This window comes from Cydia fagiglandana, chromosome 18 (genome assembly GCF_963556715.1).
Source record: "Cydia fagiglandana chromosome 18, ilCydFagi1.1, whole genome shotgun sequence".
Lineage (NCBI taxonomy): Eukaryota > Metazoa > Arthropoda > Insecta > Lepidoptera > Tortricidae > Cydia > Cydia fagiglandana.
The window spans coordinates 6597240-6615648 of NC_085949.1; the positions used below are offsets into that span (position 1 = coordinate 6597240).

At 41.3% G+C, this 18409-nt stretch overlaps 1 protein-coding gene across 1 annotated transcript; it reads left to right on the forward strand.

Annotated features, from left to right (window-relative positions):
* Nucleotides 1-581: 581 nt before the first annotated feature.
* LOC134673452 (nucleolar protein dao-5-like) lies at nt 582-15337 on the forward strand. The gene is made up of 3 exons (XM_063531442.1): nt 582-3561; nt 4282-4485; nt 11733-15337. Exons 1-3 carry the CDS (start codon nt 757-759, stop codon nt 11811-11813), a joined length of 3090 nt encoding a protein of 1029 aa, XP_063387512.1. The 5' UTR covers nt 582-756; the 3' UTR covers nt 11814-15337.
* Nucleotides 15338-18409: the final 3072 nt, after the last annotated feature.

An 18409-nucleotide genomic window follows, 5' to 3' on the forward strand; every position in this document is an offset into this window, starting at 1 on the left:
TTAATTATTTATTTCGAACGGCAAAAGCCGTTAGAAACTGTTTTTCAATATAGTCAGCTAAACTGGGGTACAATTCAAAAACTCACCAGCAGTTTAGCTTCACGACCTTCCAGATGGAAAAACAGCAAGCCAATGAGTTGGAAATTTGTTTTTGCGACAACCGCCAAAAAGCAAACTGCTGTGTGGTGGGAGTGTGGGAGAGAGAGGGACGTATATGCTAGAAAAGGACAATACGACCGACAACAGGGTTGCCATTCTCAATATTATTATTAGGTTCCGAATAGCGGTACAGTTGTTTAATGTGATATTCTTATGAGAACAATATGTATTGTTTTAATAGTTTTAAACTACATACTTCAATAGCCATATCACACTATCGCACTGCACCGCGACCTTGGTGCTGCGCACCCATAAGTGAGAGCGAGAAAGATATATTTCTTTCTCGCTCACACGACAGGCCACGGCCTTGGTGCGGTACGGTGGTGTGTTACGGCTTTTGTATCTACGGCCGACAGACACTGGCAACTTTATACGGATTTGAAAGAGTATGTATACTCTATGGTAATGTTCCGATCTGTCAAAAGTTGGAAAAACGAGCGAAAATCGTGAGATAATTGTTTACAATTACGTTTTAAATCATCGACACCACTTATTGCTCAATTAAAAGAGTATAATTTTAGTCAGCAGTGAAAAAATCATAGATCACGACAGTTTAAAGCTATCTTTTTACCAGTGAAATGTGTTAATTCCGGCATAATGCCTGCTAGGACTCGCACAGTCAGAGCGCCAAAAGCGTCCAAAGAAAATGTAGAGAACCTGCTCAAAAATAAGACGAAAAACACAAGGCAAGCCACAAAACCGGCACGGAAACCCCTAGCGGATAAAACGAACTCGGCCTCAGATGAAAATACTAGTCCAGAGCACGTCAAAAAGGTTATCAAGAAGTCGAACAAACCAATACAAAAACCTATTGCAGCAGTTCCGGTCACTGTTGACGAAAATAGACCACGTCGAAACAGGCGTCTGCCGCCTAGATATGTTGAAAACGAAGTGTTAAACAGCCTCTCTAACAGTAAAGAAAATGCAGTTTCTCCTACCAAGTCACTTAAAAAAACCCCTGTTAAAAACACTGTGAATGTAGAATCGCCTTTCAAAACGCCAACTACAGTACTAGATAACAGTCTGCTTGCAAATAGACCGAAGAGAGTCAGCAGGCTACCTTCTAAATTTGATGAAAACTCAAGTCCTAACAAATTTGTTCCAACTCATTGTCATACTAGCACACCATTGGTGTCTAAAGGACATGAGAAGCCTAAAGATGTTAAAAATGTTGGCAAACAAAAACAGGCCCAACAACAAAAAATTGAAAATGAACCATTGCAAATAACACCTCAAAGAGTTTCACCAAGGAAAGGTACATTGCAGAAAGCGGCACCACAAAATACTTCATCAGAAAAAGCTAACTCACAGAAAGTTACACCTCAAAAAAGTCCTCTAAAACCCAACAAAGTTACACCATTTAAAACTAAGGTCACTCAGAAAAAACTTGTACAAAAGAAATTAAGCGAAGTTGTGAACAACAACACAGATACAAACTTAAATCAAAAACAAGACAGGGTAAGACGGTTAAGAAAACCTGTAGAATATAAAGAGGACACCCTAAGTCCTAAATTAAAGAGTCCTGAAAAGAAATCAACAAACACTGGAGGCAAGAAAATTTTAAAAGCAAATTCTTCATTTAGAATTCTAGAAGAGAAAAAATCGAAAAATGGTGAGCAAGATATTTATGAATTCATATTTGATCCAACTGAAGAGCCTGCACCTCAAAAGAAGAAAAAGAAGAAAGTTACTACTAGAAAACCAACCAAACCAAAAACAAGGGTCTATAAGAACAATTATGAGAAAAACATCGCAAAAGCTTTGGCAGACTTGAAAAATGTAGTCACCAAACAAAAACCAGACAGTCAAACCGCACCAAAAACCTCAAATACTGTGCAACCAGGTAATGTTGTGCAACAAGCAAGTAACAAAGCAGCAGTCTCTGCACCTAATCCCTCTTCAACAGTCATCAGCACAGTTGCAGAGATACACCCTGATTATGAGAAAAACATGGCAAGTGGTTTGGTAGACTTGAAAAATGTAGTTACCAAACAAAATCCGGAGAGTGAAACAGCCACAAAAGCCTCAAATACAGTGCAAACAGGTAATAATGTTATGCAACAAGCAAGTAACAAAACAGCAGTCTCTGTACCTAACCCATCTTCAACAGTTGCTGAGATACACCCTGATTATGAGACAAACATGGCAAGAGGTTTAGCAGACTTGAAAAATGTAGTTTCTAAACAAAATCCGGAGAGTAAAACAATCGCAAAAACCTCAAATACTATGCAACCAGGTAATAATCAACACAGTTCAATACTCATCAGCACAGTTGCTGAGATACACCCTGATCCAGCTCAAAATACTTCTGTAAGAAGTAATGTGTCCACTAAACATGTTTCATATAGGGTTGAAGACATTGCTGCCGATTTTGATGCTTCCATGGATCATGAAATTAACTACTCTCCAGTGATTTCGCCTCACAGAATTGAAACAGAGCCAGAAAGTTGTCCGTCCAATACAAACCCAGAGTACAGGCCTGATGATCCTCTAAATTTGCGTAATGATTTAAGCTTCTTTGATGAGCAACCTGTCGCAAATAGTAGTATGAATACATCAAAGAACCCATCTGCAACACCGTGGCGTGCTGAATTTGAAAATCTACCCATTAAATGGCAGGCAAACACATATGTGAAACCAGACATGACTCCCGCTTTAGAGTGCTCATTTGTCAACCATTTTGATGATAGCAAGAAGAAACATGTTTATACTAACATGGTTACAGAATCTAATGATCCTTTACCAGAATTAGAAGATGCAGCACCCAAGTTAAAGCAAACAAGCATAATTTCATTTATCAAAGAAGTTTGTGAAAAGAAATCTAATAGAAAGAAGAGGGGAGCCTCAGCCACACCTACAAAAGCTAATTCATTATTTGATATGTCTAATGTAACAAGAAACGTAGCCACACCAAGTAAAGAAACATCTGGGGCTTCCAACAACAGTGCAGATAATGAAATTAGTGACCACAACAAACCACAGAAACGTAAAAATAATGATGATAATAATCCCACTCCAGCAAAACTACCTCGTAAAGACAATGAGAATACACTATTCGGTTTTGATGACAGTGAAAATCAGGAGAATGTTTCACCAGTAAAAGTGAATAATAACAGATTACGAAGCCTCAGGTCACGATCAGGAGCTGTGCTCAAAGAAATAAATAAGCAAACGGGACCTATGAGGGCTGAATTACCCGCTGCAATGAAAGCTAAGCTTGCTCCAAGCTCGGAGGCAGTGGAGAAGATCTATGATCAGATGAAGTCTGCCGCTGATGCACCTGTGTTGCTGCATAAGCAGGGAGATGCTGAGGTTACAAATGTTGAGATGGCTGATGGCTTGGAAGATGACAGCCAATCAGTGCATTTATTTGAAGATATTGAGTTGGTTCATCATTTGAAGGTACAGATAATCTTTGTCTTTTTTATAATAAAGTTAAAATAGTTAAAGGTTGACGCTGTTTCCTCAGAGGCCCATGATGCATCTAGTATGAGAAAAGTGAGTCTGTTTATTGAATGTGATGATGATGTTTTCCTGTTTTCCCTCATTATTAGGGCCAGAAAGGTTTCTCATTTGATTCAAGTGTTTCTTTAAGCTTCTTTAATTCGATAGATCAGTGGTTCCCAAAGTTGACTGGGCTCCGACCCACCTAACAAATACTGCCAAATTCGGGACCCACCTCTTGGCGGTCTTAAAGGGGGTATAAAATATTATTGGTAAAGCTCAGATTCCCTAGTAGTTTCAGGGCCCCCTCAATATTCGCTCGTGACCCACCAATGGGTCGCGACCCGTAGTTTGGGAAATGCTGCAATAGACTCTTATGCCTAAATCTCAGCCTGCTAGCCTAGTCGGTTGGTAGTGACCTTGCCTACGAAGCAGGAGGTCCCGGGTTCGAATCCTGCTAAGGGCATTTATCACAAATATTTGTTCCTGAGTTATGGATGTTTTTTATGCATATACGTATTATAAGTATTTGTATATACCTATGTATTATGCACATAACAAGCCTTATTCAGCTTACTGTGGTATAGATCTATTTGTCTAAAATTATCCTTATATTATTTATAACACCTACCTTATAAACCTTTGTCCAATCTAACCTCATCTTTCTCTAATTTCCAGCCAACCCGCAAAAGCTATGGCAAGGCCAAAAAGGTGACTTTCCAAAACTCATCCGACAGCGCGTCTGAAGACGAAGCTCGCAACCAATCCAGTGATGAAGAAGTCGACAACCTTGAAGACTTGAGCTTCCATCTACCGCAGGTTAAGGCCAAGAAAGCCACTAAGAAGAAGAAAACTAAGAAACAGGTGCTGTCAAAGAAAGAGGTATGTTTAGAGTTATTTATTATGTTATGTTAGCAAAATGTTTCTGCAGAAACATCTGGATTGACAAATTATTGACATAAACGTTTTGGAGAGTTGTGGTTTTTATTTGTACAAACAGCAACACTCCTATTGGTGGACTTTGAAATTCAAATATTGTACAAATATAATAAACTTTGACAACAGACTATTTTACGGGCAGATTGTATCATTCACATTGCTTCCGAATAGGGATGTAACGATACATGATTTTGCCGCTACGATACCGATACCGATTTTTGAAGTAAATAATCGGCGATACCGATACAGATACCGATATCAATGGCATAGTAGTTATTATTATTATTTGTTTCTCCATTTTGGAATTCACGGGCCTACAAATCCCGGTCTTTTGATAGGCTTGCGTGGGGATATAGATCCAACACGTAGAGGCCCCTTGGAGAGCTTTAATGTCATGTAGAACGCCTGCTGGAACCCGTTCACAGGCGCAACAATAAACACCCATGAACCGGTCGCAGCAGGCATTGGGACTATTGTAGAAAAAGTGAATAGTATACCGGTCTATGGATTGAAGTTTGGATGGACAATGAGACTGGGCTATTGTAGAGAAGTCCGGACACCTGCCATAACAATGCTAAAACATGTTATCGCGGCAGGTGGTGACTTGCCGCTGACTAGATGGGCCCCTGAAACTGCCGTCGCGAAGACGACCAGGAGCAACATCGGTGTGAGCGGCTCAGGGGTGTCGAGAGGTGTGCGCCGCTTTCTACCCAGTGGCTGTTACCAGCCACTGTGCCAACTCGCATCTTATGCATCTTTCACTTCCACCCCTGGAGCATATAGCTCTAACGACTCCTCTCTGGACGGCCAATTAAGGCAAACCAGAGCTGAGAGTCCTGCGGGTCCCCTTGGGGTCCACTCCGACCGACGAAGACACGCCGGAGATGGAGACCCTGACCGACTCTCGGGAGCACTCGGGTCCGTGGGGTCGTTACTCCCCAACAGCTCGCCACAAGCTGCCCTGCGGGCTTATTATTATTATTATTGTGGTGTTGTGGGCCTTTGAGTGTCGCATCGACCAGCATTGATCTATTGTGACGGCCCTTTAAAGTTCATTACTAATGCCCGTTGCATCCAGAAAGTTCCAGATTCTTTGGGCCGTAATGTTCTGTACCTCATAGGGTTGCACTACGTGTCGCCCTAGGTAGGTACTTCTTTTTGACATTAGTGGTCCACAAGAGCAGAGCAATGTGCATTGCAGTCTCCTCTGACTCCTGACAGAACCTGCATGTCGCATCTTGTTTCTTCCCAATTTGAAACATATGTTTATTCAACTTACAGTGTCCAGTCAGTATTCTGGTCACCGCGCAGGTTTTGTGCCTTTTGAGTCCTAAAAGCTCTTTAGCAGTTCTGCTGTTGAACCCTTTGATTAGAGCTTTCGAGTGTTCTTGTCCTTTAACGAACTTCCACCACTCGGTTGCTCTCGTTTTTTCTAACTTGCTGAGCAGAGAATATGCATCCCGTTTTGTGATTCCACAGAACGGTTCTGGGCCGACCAGGGGTGTGTCTGCGCCCTTTCTAGCAAGTTCGTCCGCTTCTTCGTTTCCGTTAATGTCGGAGTGCCCTGGTACCCATCTAAGTGTGACCTTGTTGGAGTTAGCCAGTGCATTTAGGTTTGTTTTACAGTTCTGGACTAGTTTTGAGTTTGACTCAAGGGATTCTAGTGCCAGCAGAGCAGCCTGGCTGTCTGAGTTGATGTAGATATGCTGGTGTCTTAGGTTTCTATCCAGGTTGATCTCCGCACATTTGTTGATGGCGAAGACTTCTGCCTGGAAGATTGAGGCCTGTGTGCCCATGCTGACGCTAGCTCTGAGCTTAGGTCTCTCACCATAGATCCCACATCCTACATCATTGCCTTTTTTGGAACCATCTGTATACCAAACGTGGCTTCCCTCTTCGACGTACATTTGGTTGTTGATCCATTTGTCTCTAGGAGGTATTTCTACTGTGTACAGTTTGGTGAGATGACATTCGGTGTGCGTGTCATCAGTGGGCATGCTAAGGGTTCTATTTGCAAAAACCCAGGCCTTTAGATTGGCTAATGCCTGAGAGCGCCATTTTGGCCTGTTTAGCGTGCATATTCTGTAGACGCACTGCTTGGCCTCCTTTTGCACCTGCAGGTGGAGTGGTATGATGTCTAGCAGTGCATCTAGGGCCGCTCCCGGTGTCGAGGAGAAGGCGCCTGTTGCTGTTAAACAAGCCGTGCGTTGCAGGCTGTTTAGAGTGTCTATTGCTGTCTTTTGGTTGGTTTTGTTACACCAGACTGCGGAGGCGTAGGTGACAATTGGCCTCACTACCGCTGTGTATAACCACATAGCAATTTTGGGTCTTAAGCCCCATCTTGCTCCTGCCATTCGACAGCATGACCACATGGCCATTTTTGCTTTTTGCATAGTGTTTCTCAGGTGAGGGTTCCAAGTTAACTTTTGGTCAAAAGTGACCCCTAGATACTTGACCTCATCCGAGAACGGTATTATTTGTCCATTAAGTCTTGGTTTTATTAGTTTATCGAGCTTCCGTTTCCTTGTGAATGGTACTATTACAGTCTTGCTCGGATTAATGGACAAGTCATTTTCTTTACACCATTTGAATATTGTGTTTAGAGCTTCTTGCATTAGGTTGGATATGGTGCTGAGGCAAGGGCCTTTGACGATAACTACAAGGTCGTCGGCATATCCTTGTGTGTCAAAGTCTTGGCCTGACATGATTGCAAGAAGTTGGTCCACTGCTAGGGTCCATAATAGTGGGGATAGAACGCCTCCTTGTGGGCACCCTCTAGTGGTATAAAATGCATGCTCTATATTATTCATGGTCAAAGTGGCTACTCTGTTCGAGAGCATGCTATGTACCCATCTGGTGGTGATTTCGTCTACTCCCTTTGATGTCATACCATTGAGTATGGTCTCTGTGGGCGTGTTGTCGAAAGCACCTTCAACATCAAGGAACGCACATAGAGCGGTTTGCTTTTCCTCTAGGGTTTTTTGCACCTTGTCAACCAGGTCGAGTAGGGCAGTCTCCGTAGATTTTCCCTTTTGGTAAGCATGTTGGTTTACGCTTAGTGGTCTCTCCACCAGGTATTTCGCTCTAATGTGCTGATCAATGATTCTTTCCATCGTTTTGAGTAAGAACGATGTTAGACTAATGGGTCTGAAGGATTTAGGCTGTGAATAGTCCTTTTTCCCTGCTTTTGGTATAAATCGTACCTTGACCCTAGTCCATTGATCTGGTATAATTCCCCACGCAAAACTTGCTCGGAATATTCTGACCAGATGCGGGAGGAGGAGGTCCTGTCCTTGCTGTAAAAGCGCTGGAAACACTCCGTCTTCTCCCGCCGATTTAAATGGTTTAAATTTTCCCAAAGCCCATTTAATTTTGTTTGGTCTAAAGATGTTAGTTGCCAAATTCCAGTCTATATTGCGTGCCCTGTGGATTTGATTATTCCTTTGGGCGCATAACTGTGTGTTACTGGTTGTGTACGAACCGGGGAAGTGGGTGCCTCTGAGCAGGTCTAGAGTTTCCTCTTCTGTGTTCGTAAAAGTGCCATCTGGTCTTTTAAGAAGACCGAGGTAGTTGGTTGGTGTCTTGGAGAGTATTTTGTGAATTCGTGCTCCTTTGTGAGTTTGGGCAATCTCTTCACAAAACCTTCTCCAGGACTTCCTTTTTGCCTTCCTGATTTGTTTATTATATTCAGTCAGTGCTCTACCATACCTTTCCCACTCATTCGGTGTGGTAGAGTGATTGAATATGCGACGTGTGGACCTGCGGAGGTTTTCTAGCCTTTTGTTCCACCACGTCGTTGAGTTAGTAGTTTTTGACTCCTTCAAAGGACAATTTTGTTCGTAGGCCTTAAGTATGCCTTCGGATAATAAGTCGACTGTTAGGTTGAGAGAGTCTGGTGTTTTAACATATTTTGGTAAATCCTTTAGACGGTTTTCGAGGTCAGTCTTATAGGCTTCCCATGACGTTTCTTTTGGATTTCTACGCATTAGTGATTCCCTAGCTAGAGAGTCTTTAACACTGAACAAAATATGTCTGTGGTCCGACATTGAGTTTTCGCTACTGACTCGCCAGTCGACTAGGCAGCTTGCCGCCTTTTCAGTAGCAAAGGTTATATCTAATACTTCTTGCCTAGCTCTAGTTACGAAGGTGGGCGTGTTGCCCTTATTCAATAAGTGCAGACAATTGGTAAAGATAAATTGGGATAGTAACTCACCCCTTTTGTTGATTCCAGTGCTCCCCCAGATGGTGTGGTGGGCGTTGGCATCACACCCCACAATAAGTTCCGCCTTTTGTGCCTGAGCGTACTCTAGCACTTTAGTCAGTTCTTCTGTAGGGTCTTGCTTCTCTCCGGGCAGGTAGGCGGAGCAAACTATTACCTTCAGTGCTCCTCTCCCTTTGAGATTGACATAGGCAGCTACGGTGTCTTCACTGCATAGTTCTGCAACAGGCAAGAAGTTAATGTTTTTGTTAAATACGATGCAGGCTCTCGGTTTAGCACCTTTTTCGTCGATTAGTACCTTTCCTGCTCTGTTGAGTCCTGTTACCATGGATTTGTTGTTTATCCATGGTTCTTGTATGAGGGCGATGTCCAGGCCATTTTCGCCGAAGAGTTTCTCTACGACCGCAGTGGCCGCTATGGCGTAGTGTAGATTGGCCTGTAGGAACATCCCCCCCTACCCCTGGTTGCGTCGTTATTTGCCACGGCGGTGGGCACTGTTGTGCCCTTGGTGGCCTCCTCCGTTCCCTCTACCCCTTGGACGGTTTTTGCCCCTGTGGCCTCCCCTGTTGGCGAGAAACCGCTGCATCCCCGAGGATCCTGGAGTAGGATTGGAGGTGGAAGGAGCCGCCCGCTTTGGGCCGGAAGGCACCTTTGGGGCGGGTGTTTGGGTTAGGGTGGTGGGTGGGACAGGGATTGCAGGCTGCGGTGTAGGGTTTTGGGTGGGTTGCGTTTCTGGCTGTTGGGTCTTAGGTTGGCCCTTTAGCCGAAACTGGACCTCCCGGAAACCTAGGTTTGCCTTTAGGCCCTTTTTTTGAAGGTTCTCCACCGACACGTCGTCTAGAGACAGGGTTACCATAACCCCGCCCTTTTCGACTTTGGTGTGGAGAATCTTCCATAACTCTGTGTGCAGCCCCTGGTTCTGCGCATAGAGTAGAGATAGCGACTGCTTGACCTTGGAGTCGTCTATCTCAGGAATGAACACCATCCCTATATTAGGCTTAGGAAGCTCATTTTCAGGGATGACCCCGAGGTTGGCTTCCGGCCATGGTTTTAGGGTTGGTGTTATTTCCTCAAGCCAGGCTTTAGATCTTTGGTCACTGCATGTAATGAGTAACCAGCCTGGCTTGTAAGCGTAACCCTTAAACTTTGGTCCCTTGTCCATTTCCAGGGTCGCAATCTTTTGCAGGATGGTATTGCATAGGGACCCCAATTGCGCGACATTCATCGGCTTGGAGTCCTTGATTCCGACCCGGACTTGGCTAAGGACCTCGTTATAGGGTTGTGGAGGTTGGGGTTGGGTTGTAGGGCTCTCACTCACCTTTGGGAACTTGCTAGCGTTACCCTGTGGCGATTTCTCCTCCGAGCGCGGCCGTTTGGCCGATTTCGGCTCGGGTTTGGAGTGTGAGGACCCGAACTTGTACCCCATCTTTTTAAGTTCCGCAAAGCTCTTTGCGGACAGTTGTAGCGCTTCCTAGTGCGCCACTCCTAGTCCTCTAAGAGCTTTGTAGCGGCCCTTCACAGAGCCCGTCAATTTCTTGACGGACTTGCGCGTGTCAGGGTTGGGAGCCTCCGTTGGGTTGTTTGGGCAATGAGTATCGCTCCTTTCAACCGTGTCGGCGCTCTCCACTCCCTCCATGGCTTGCTCCGATGTTTGGGCAGAATCTTCCGCACCTACCATCAGGGGCATTAGTTCCTGGCATAGGTCTTCCAGGGTACCTTCAGTTTTTTTATTTGCTTCTTCCATACAAATCCCACGAGAAGCTAGGGAAAAATGTGGTCAGTTGCCAGCAGAGCCCCGCTTGCTGGAACAAGGCAAAATACACCTCGAGGTTGCCCGGTATCGAGGGTCATCGTTAGCGACTGAGCTCCCCCTCAGCCACGCATCTCTCGGCACGATTGGTCCACCTTAGATTGGGGTTTATTAAAGAGGTTGTCTCCTCTTGGAGTGGAGTAGGAGTTGTGGAGTGAAAGGGAAGTCTAGGGTTTGCATTCCGGGTCCCAAATGTGCGGAAGGGTTATTCCGCACATTCAGGCTCCGGACTGCAAACCCTAGAAGAAGGAAAGTTGAGACGGGAATAAAGAAAGGAAGTGACATTTTGGATCATGGGATTGAAAGATGGAATTCTAGGGTAAGGACAGGAACACCTGGCGGGTTGGAATGCCACAACATTTGGCGTGGCCCACACCAGGCGGGGCCCTCATACTTCGCTACTAGTGGTCCGGGGTAAGTTGGTAAATATAGCGACGCCCGATCCGACCACTAGCATTGCCCAGGAGGGACGACCCACCCACCAATGAGACCCTGGGTGGGTTCGGCCCTGATCCGCGGCGGCAGATACAGGGACGACGGGGACGTGTATGATGGACTTGAGGTGTTGGCCAATAGCCCAGCGTCGCATACCTGAGCGTACCTACTCCCTCCTCCCCCCCGGCATAGTAGTTAGTTAATAAATCAAATAAATAAGGAACTATATACTTAATATGCATAAAACATACTAACATACTTATGTATAATAGACACTCGATATTATGAAGTGTGAATAACTGTAAAATAAAATAAAGAAAAATGCCAAATAAAAATCAAAGAAAATATTTATTTAGGTAACCATCAAGCACTCAAAGCAAAAGTAAATCAAATCAGTAATTATAGTTCACTTTAGGCAGATTTTAACGAAACGAAATTATTAGCAGCGTCGTTCGTTTCGCGTGCTTTTCAAACTGTGATATCGGCTGAATTTCAATCCGCGATTGTGATATATATCGGCCTGCCAGTTATATCGGTATCGTTACATCCCTACTTCCGAAGTTTCATAATTATTCATAAATAAATACCCAGCTAATCTTTATGAATATAATAATCAAAACTATTAGCTTAGCACTTCTGCATACAAATACGTATCTACTCATAGTTTTACTGACTGTACCATTTGCCGTTTGGCTCATAGAATTCTTACAAGACTTTTTATTCCAGAAAGCAGAGGTGGACGCCTGGGCAGCATGTTTCAACTCGATGTGCGAGGACATTGAAGAATTTGACTTGGTGGTTGAATAGATCTGTAAATATCAATGAAATCATGGAGCAGTCTTCTAAGTTTAATGCAAGAACAATGAAAACGGGTTGTAATTCCATGGAGAATGCCGTACACGGCGGGCAGAAGTTGATATCTGGCAAGAAAAAATTGAAGAAATTTGAACCTTATGGAAGTTTATTTTAAGTTCAAATTTCTTCAGTAGAATATCTGGAGTTATCAAGTTCTTCCCGCCGTGTATGGAATTTATGTATCCTTTTCATTGGTTCTGAATATTTTTGTGTTACAACTTACGACTGAAGATCACCACAGGCTTATCTTATTAGCGTCCCTTGCACCGTCCCACTAACCCGGGGTTAAAAGGTTAAACCTGGAGTGATGTTTACCAGTACAATTTGACACTGGGTTAGTGGGATGGTGCAAGTGGGCCTTAGAGTAAGAATAAATCTTACTAAAGCCATCCATTTTTTAGAAATCATCTTTGTTTTACAGCTGTAATTTTTTTTTGAACATTCAAAGTCATTATCACGTTAAAACTGACCAGTAATATATGATCATTGTCAAGAGGGCGTTCTTATTTTTAACCGACTTCAATTTCATAGAAGGAGGAGGTTCTGTATTCGGTTGCGGCTATTTTTTTTCATGTATAGGGTGATAGTTCAGTAAAGTATGAAAAAAAAGTTCCAGTGAAATTCCGCAACACGGCGCGTGATCATATATTCCTGGTCAGGCTTTAATCACAGTATTCGTCGTAATCACACTGTAGTTTAAGTATTCTTATAGTTGAGAACAGACAAAACTATGTTCACTTAAAGATTTACGCCATTCTACTCTTTATTGTTTGCGATATAAGGAGTTTAATCGCGTGTAAATTAAAGTGGACTTAAACCGTTCTGACTCTTATGTATAAATTGGTCTATTATGTATGAGTTTATTATCATGATCATGACTTAGTTTTTAGTTTCAAAATAACCAAGAAATTTTTAGTGCGGCCATATTTAATATTTGCCATACATGTACGAGTACAAAATTCGTCATAAATTTCTTTTTTACATGACAACGCGTTTTTTTACAAATTAAGTATAATATTTTTAGTTTTACTTTAAGTCTTATAATATAAGCGGAGTGGAGATTAGGTTTTTTTTTAAAATTTAGACAAGTAAACTTCTGTGAATATTTTATCGGTTTAAATTTGCATATTCTTTTATTTATATAAAGCAAACAGGATTAAAAAATATAGCATACCCTTTTCTTTATATGTATAAGTAACATTTATATAATTTTATAATATCAATTCATATCATGACTTCTAAGACTTTTAATAGAAAAAAAAAACATATGATTCGTCAGTTACATATGTGTGCAGTCAGAATTTTTTAAGATATCTAAATGTTATATTATGAACAACTCTTAATAACAGGGATACCTTAAAAATTAACCATACTCGAGGATTTTTAGCACGGATTCGCTGCTAAGTCAAATTATGCATTTAAAATACAAGTTTATAGTAAGTTTTGTTTTAAGTGAAATCTAATATAAGTACCTAGTGAGTGTGCTGTGGTTATATTTATCAGATTTTAAGTTTTAAGTGGCAATCTGAATTAAGTTGACATTTTGATCTGTATTGATCTTAATTTTAATATCTCGAATGTTGATATTAATGTACCTAATTTGATTTTATTAATAATGCCGGTCATAGTGTTTTTAACATTACTATTTAACAATGATTGAGTTAAGATGTGTAAAGTATAAGAAAAAAGCGGCCAAGGGCGAGTCGGGCTCGCCCATGAAGGGTTCCGTAGCAGCAAGTAACATAATACAATTGCGGTTTACGATTTATGACGTATTAAAAAAAACTACTTACTAGATCTCGTTCAAACCAATTATCGGTGGAAGTTTGCATAGTAATATACATCATATATTTTTTTTAGTTTTATCATACTCTTATTTTAGAAATTACAGGGGGGGGGGGCACATTTAACCACTTTGAAAGTGGCTCTCGCGCAAACTATTCAGTTTAGAAGAAAATTATATTAGAAACCTCATTATAATTTTTGAAGACCTATCCATAGATACACACGTATGGGTTTGATGAAAAAAAAAAATTGAGTTTCAGTTCTAAGTATGGGGAACCATACGGACGGATGGACAGACAGACAGACATGACGAATCCATAAGGGTTCCGTCTTTTGCCATTTGGCTACGGAACCCTAAAAAGTATCGTCTAGTTTGACAGTTGAAGAAAATGGCGCTGTATAGGGAGCGTAAACGAACTGTAGGGGGCAGCACAGAAGCCTCCTATTCATTGGCGCGAAGCACATTGTCATGTTTTTATGTTTAGATTTAAGCCACTAGATGGCAGACTACTACGCGCAATAGAGTGTGCGTGGACAGTAGGGGGCAGCACCTGCTTAGGTGTTAATGGGGTTGGCCGGTGGAAGTTTTTAGCATATGGCGCCATCATAGCTTCTCCCTGACCTCCTCTTCCTGTATTATTTGTATTGTTTTCTGTAATGAGGTGTGCAATAAAGAGTATTTGTATTGTATTGTATTGTATAGCTTGCCCTGTCAATCCCTAGAATTGTGTGACATTTTTGGTTTTTTTTTAATACCTTGGATGCCAGCCCTTTAAGCCAAATCTCATAGAAAAAGGGGCAAGCTATGATGGCGCCATCTATGCAAACCTTTGACAGTTGCCAACCCCATTGTTGAAGTTTTCGATTGAGGTCAAGAGATGGCAGATCAACACGCACGGACTCTGTGGCGCTGTTTTTAGTAACTTAATTTTCAAAGGCCAACTTTTGATAAACCTCATAATTTACGGGGCCGTACAGCGCCATCTACATTAGCTGTCAAATTTGAAGCACGAAGTCATCTAACTTTAGATGTCTAATACCAAAAAGAATAGATAGTATAGAGGGGTCCTGTCATTGTCAATTTTGTAGTCACGGTACATTTACTGCCATCTATCGACACACGATTAAAACTTAAAATAAAATTGAAAATGTATAAAATAATCAAAATATGTTAACGGATAAATGATTCTTAGTTTTTATTGTTTCCTACTGACCCATGTTCTTTCACTGATATGTGTTAAAATTGTTAAATACCAAACGGTGTCGTTAACGCCACCTAGCCGAGAATAGTAAAAAGGTAATGGCGCCATCTATTCGAGAACGACTTTTCCTTGGCCGTCCGAGGCACGTTTTTTTCTTAGACTTTATTTATCTTATACGGAGTTATATATATCTCTGCTAATACAATCAATAATTATTTGCAATTACGACAATAATGTGATGAATTGACAATGTTTTATTTTAACACTGTAATATTTAAATAATTAAGTAACTAATTTCTCTATAAAGATTAATTTAAATTTTAATTTCAGTTTACCACGTGTATGTGTCGGCGGCCGATCGTAAGATCAGGCAGATCGTAATGTTCCTGTGTAATGTTTTGACGATAGTCACATTAAACCAATAGATAGACAGGATAGGTTCCTTAGGTTGCTTCAGATGCCCGAAGGGCAAACTGCCCAGAAATAGGAGCCGCGCGTCGCCGACTCAGGGAATGAGTCAAAGATTTGCACGTTTCACGATATGCCTAGGAATTTCACTATATGCCTGATCTTACGATCGGCCGCCGACATATGCATTTGATACTACGTTTGACAATAAGTAATGTTTATACCTCAGTTAAAATACTACTCAATATGTCTCGTAGAATATTTATTCTTGGTGTAGGATGATTTTGCTTGAAGGGACCAATAACTGTACCTAAATTTTTTACTAAATAAATATTTAATAATCCAAAATGCCTGTTATTATACTTGTTAGTACTATTGGATAAACAATAATTAAACATATGCCTGCCATTGGATTGACTGGTCAACTGTTGAGAAAATAGCGATAAACACAAAATAAAATTAGTTTTGCGATGTGAATTCATATAGGGTAATTCGCCAGTAACTGGTCACCGGCCAATAATTGGCCACCCTAAACTAAAAATGAATTCTATTCATCTATAAACAGAATTCATTCATTCATTCATACTTCAAGGTGTCAATAACTGGCCAGCCTTCAATAACTAGCCACCTACTTATACTAAAATGAATTCTGTTCATAGGTGAATAGAATTCATTTTTAGTTTAGAGTGGCCAGTTACTGGCGAATTACCCTAGTTAGTTTTATTAGCAACAGAAAAAGAATGCGCGATCTTGACGTGTCTTTTAATTGAAAAATGTTTTATAGAAATCAGTTACCTACTATAAAAGCAAAAGAATGTAAATAATCGTATAAGATTCATAATTGTTACATATTTGCCGTATCTTATTTTTCAAGTGTTTTTCAATAAAAAGACACGTAAGATTACCTTTTTTCTAATGCTAAAGAAACGAACTATATTAGTAAGAAAATTATGTGTCATGGTTAGTTGGTCAAGGTCAGTCTATTGCTTTTAATTTCCCCGCCAAACACAACGTAACATAAAATACGTTGAAACGTATGCATTTTTATACAAAAAATATATGTAGTTTTAAAACTAAATGAGTACATACATATATAACTAGGTGGCGCTGTGCGTTTAGTTTTAGTGTTAGCCCCAGTCGACAGATGGCGTTGTAGGCAGGAGGTAAAAATAAACCCATGCGTGAAAACGGGATAAACTGTTGTTTTTACCGAGTGTTGTTGCAAGTACTTACCTATGCGGCATTCCGACTGAAGAGTGGGTGGAGGTGCGTTTGGTACTAAAAGTACCTACACATTTCTCGATATTTAAGAAACTAATTCAGTCAGTTATGGGACTTACCTAGTCATAATAGGCGCTAAAGTATGTTATTCTATAATTTCTTTGCCATATTAGTATTCGTACACTACTAGTAGATATTAGTCGTAGCTATCTAATATACTTTACACTACATATGGTCCTATTTTCCGCACTAGTGCGTAAAATAGCACTTTTCGTGCGATGTCAAAAGTTTAAAGGGCCATATGTACTGTAAAACGTTGTACGATACACGTGCGAATAGGTAATTCGCAACTCCCTTCGGTCGTGTTTTAATTTAACACCACTCGTTTCGAATTTCCTCTTTTTCGCACTTGTATCGTAAGTAACTATACCAACAGTCCGTTGCAAAAAAAGTGGGCCTTGGTCTTCTTAAGGACGAAATGCTTAAGGGTGGTGTTCCACCTGTCCAATTTCTTTGTCCAATGTCATTGCGTCTCACTCTCTCATTAAGCAAAAAATGCGAGATGCAATACAAATTGAACAGGTGAATACCCACCCTAAGCTAACTCTGCTTACTAATGATGGGCACCAGAGACAGTCAACTAAACTAATGCATTGAATTCAATTAGAAAACCTTTTACCCAAGTCTCCATTCCATAATAAAACACCACGATAACGAAGAAAAGCCATAATTAAAATTGCAAAAAGTAATCCACCGGCGGAAGAACGTATCCGACCCTAATGTGATGCCTGACGATATTAAAATGATTGCTCTTTGGCAAATATGGCGGCCAGCTGAATTATACAGCGGAAGCAAATATTACCCTCGCAAACATTCCTCCCCGGAGAGCGAGCTAGTTCGCGCACTCAAAATTAAAAGCATACAATGAAAATACTGAGGGCCCCTACTCAGATGCCTGAGTCGCGAAAGTGAGTGCCGCCACTTACTGTAACACAGCATTGTTGTCAATGAAAACAATTGCCGAAGTGTAGTGTTTTTTGTTTTCACGGTGTTGCCACTTGAAAATAAATAGCGCGGAGCAATATGCGGTAACAAGTTGGGACAATGTTATGGTTGTCTGAATAGTGCGAGTCCTTTTGATAAGGTGTGGTAGGTATAGTGCATAGTTAAATCGTACACATCTACATATTGGGAAAATGCGAAGTCAGTGGCGCTGATCGTCACAAACACAGGTAAGTAATCTTATGGAATATCCGACATTAGTACTAGCGGCAGCCGCTTGAACTAATTTTACTCCATAAGATTTAACGTAGAAATTCCGCCAAAATGAGGGCAGCACCAGTCGTGCACAGCGAATATATCCTATTTCATCTAAACGTTAATCCTGTTTTGCATTCTCATCTTCTTCAAGCCATATTTTGGTTTTTTGGGATCGGCACATACCTAGATGCCATCAGGTGCTATATATAGTCTCTATATCAGGCCTCATAGTCTTTAATCTTATGTAATTAATTAAACTAGGTTGGTACTACATTCTTACTACTTAAACCGTTTTGACCACAGAAGCTTTTTCGTATCTAGGGAGAAACCGCGCCGTAAGATTAGTATCTGCAAGAATTCTAGAAGATAGGTGGAGGTGGTGTATCTATATTTGTATTAACCTTTTGGACGCCAATGACCGATATATGCGCACCGTAGGTTCAACGCCAAAGACCGATTAATCGGTCACGGACCACAGAGCAACACAGACCTACGTGTATATGCATAAAGTTCAATTTCAGTTTTGACACTTCGGTGACGTGGCGTCAGCGTGACAGCTTTTGTGTTTGACACTGCGTCGAAAAGGTTAAGGAAGTTTAACGCAATTATTGCGGCATCATACTCAGCGTAAGTAGTTAACAAATATTACATAGTACAGACTGCATCAGTCAG

Bases quoted from the DNA above. Each gene is read 5' to 3' on its own strand.
- LOC134673452 (XM_063531442.1), top strand. From the start codon at position 757: ATGCCTGCTAGGACTCGCACAGTCAGAGCGCCAAAAGCGTCCAAAGAA. The intron at 3,562-4,281 runs GTACAGATAATC...TCTAATTTCCAG, and splicing joins AGTTGGTTCATCATTTGAAG to CCAACCCGCAAAAGCTATGG. The intron at 4,486-11,732 runs GTATGTTTAGAG...TTTTTATTCCAG, and splicing joins AGGTGCTGTCAAAGAAAGAG to AAAGCAGAGGTGGACGCCTG.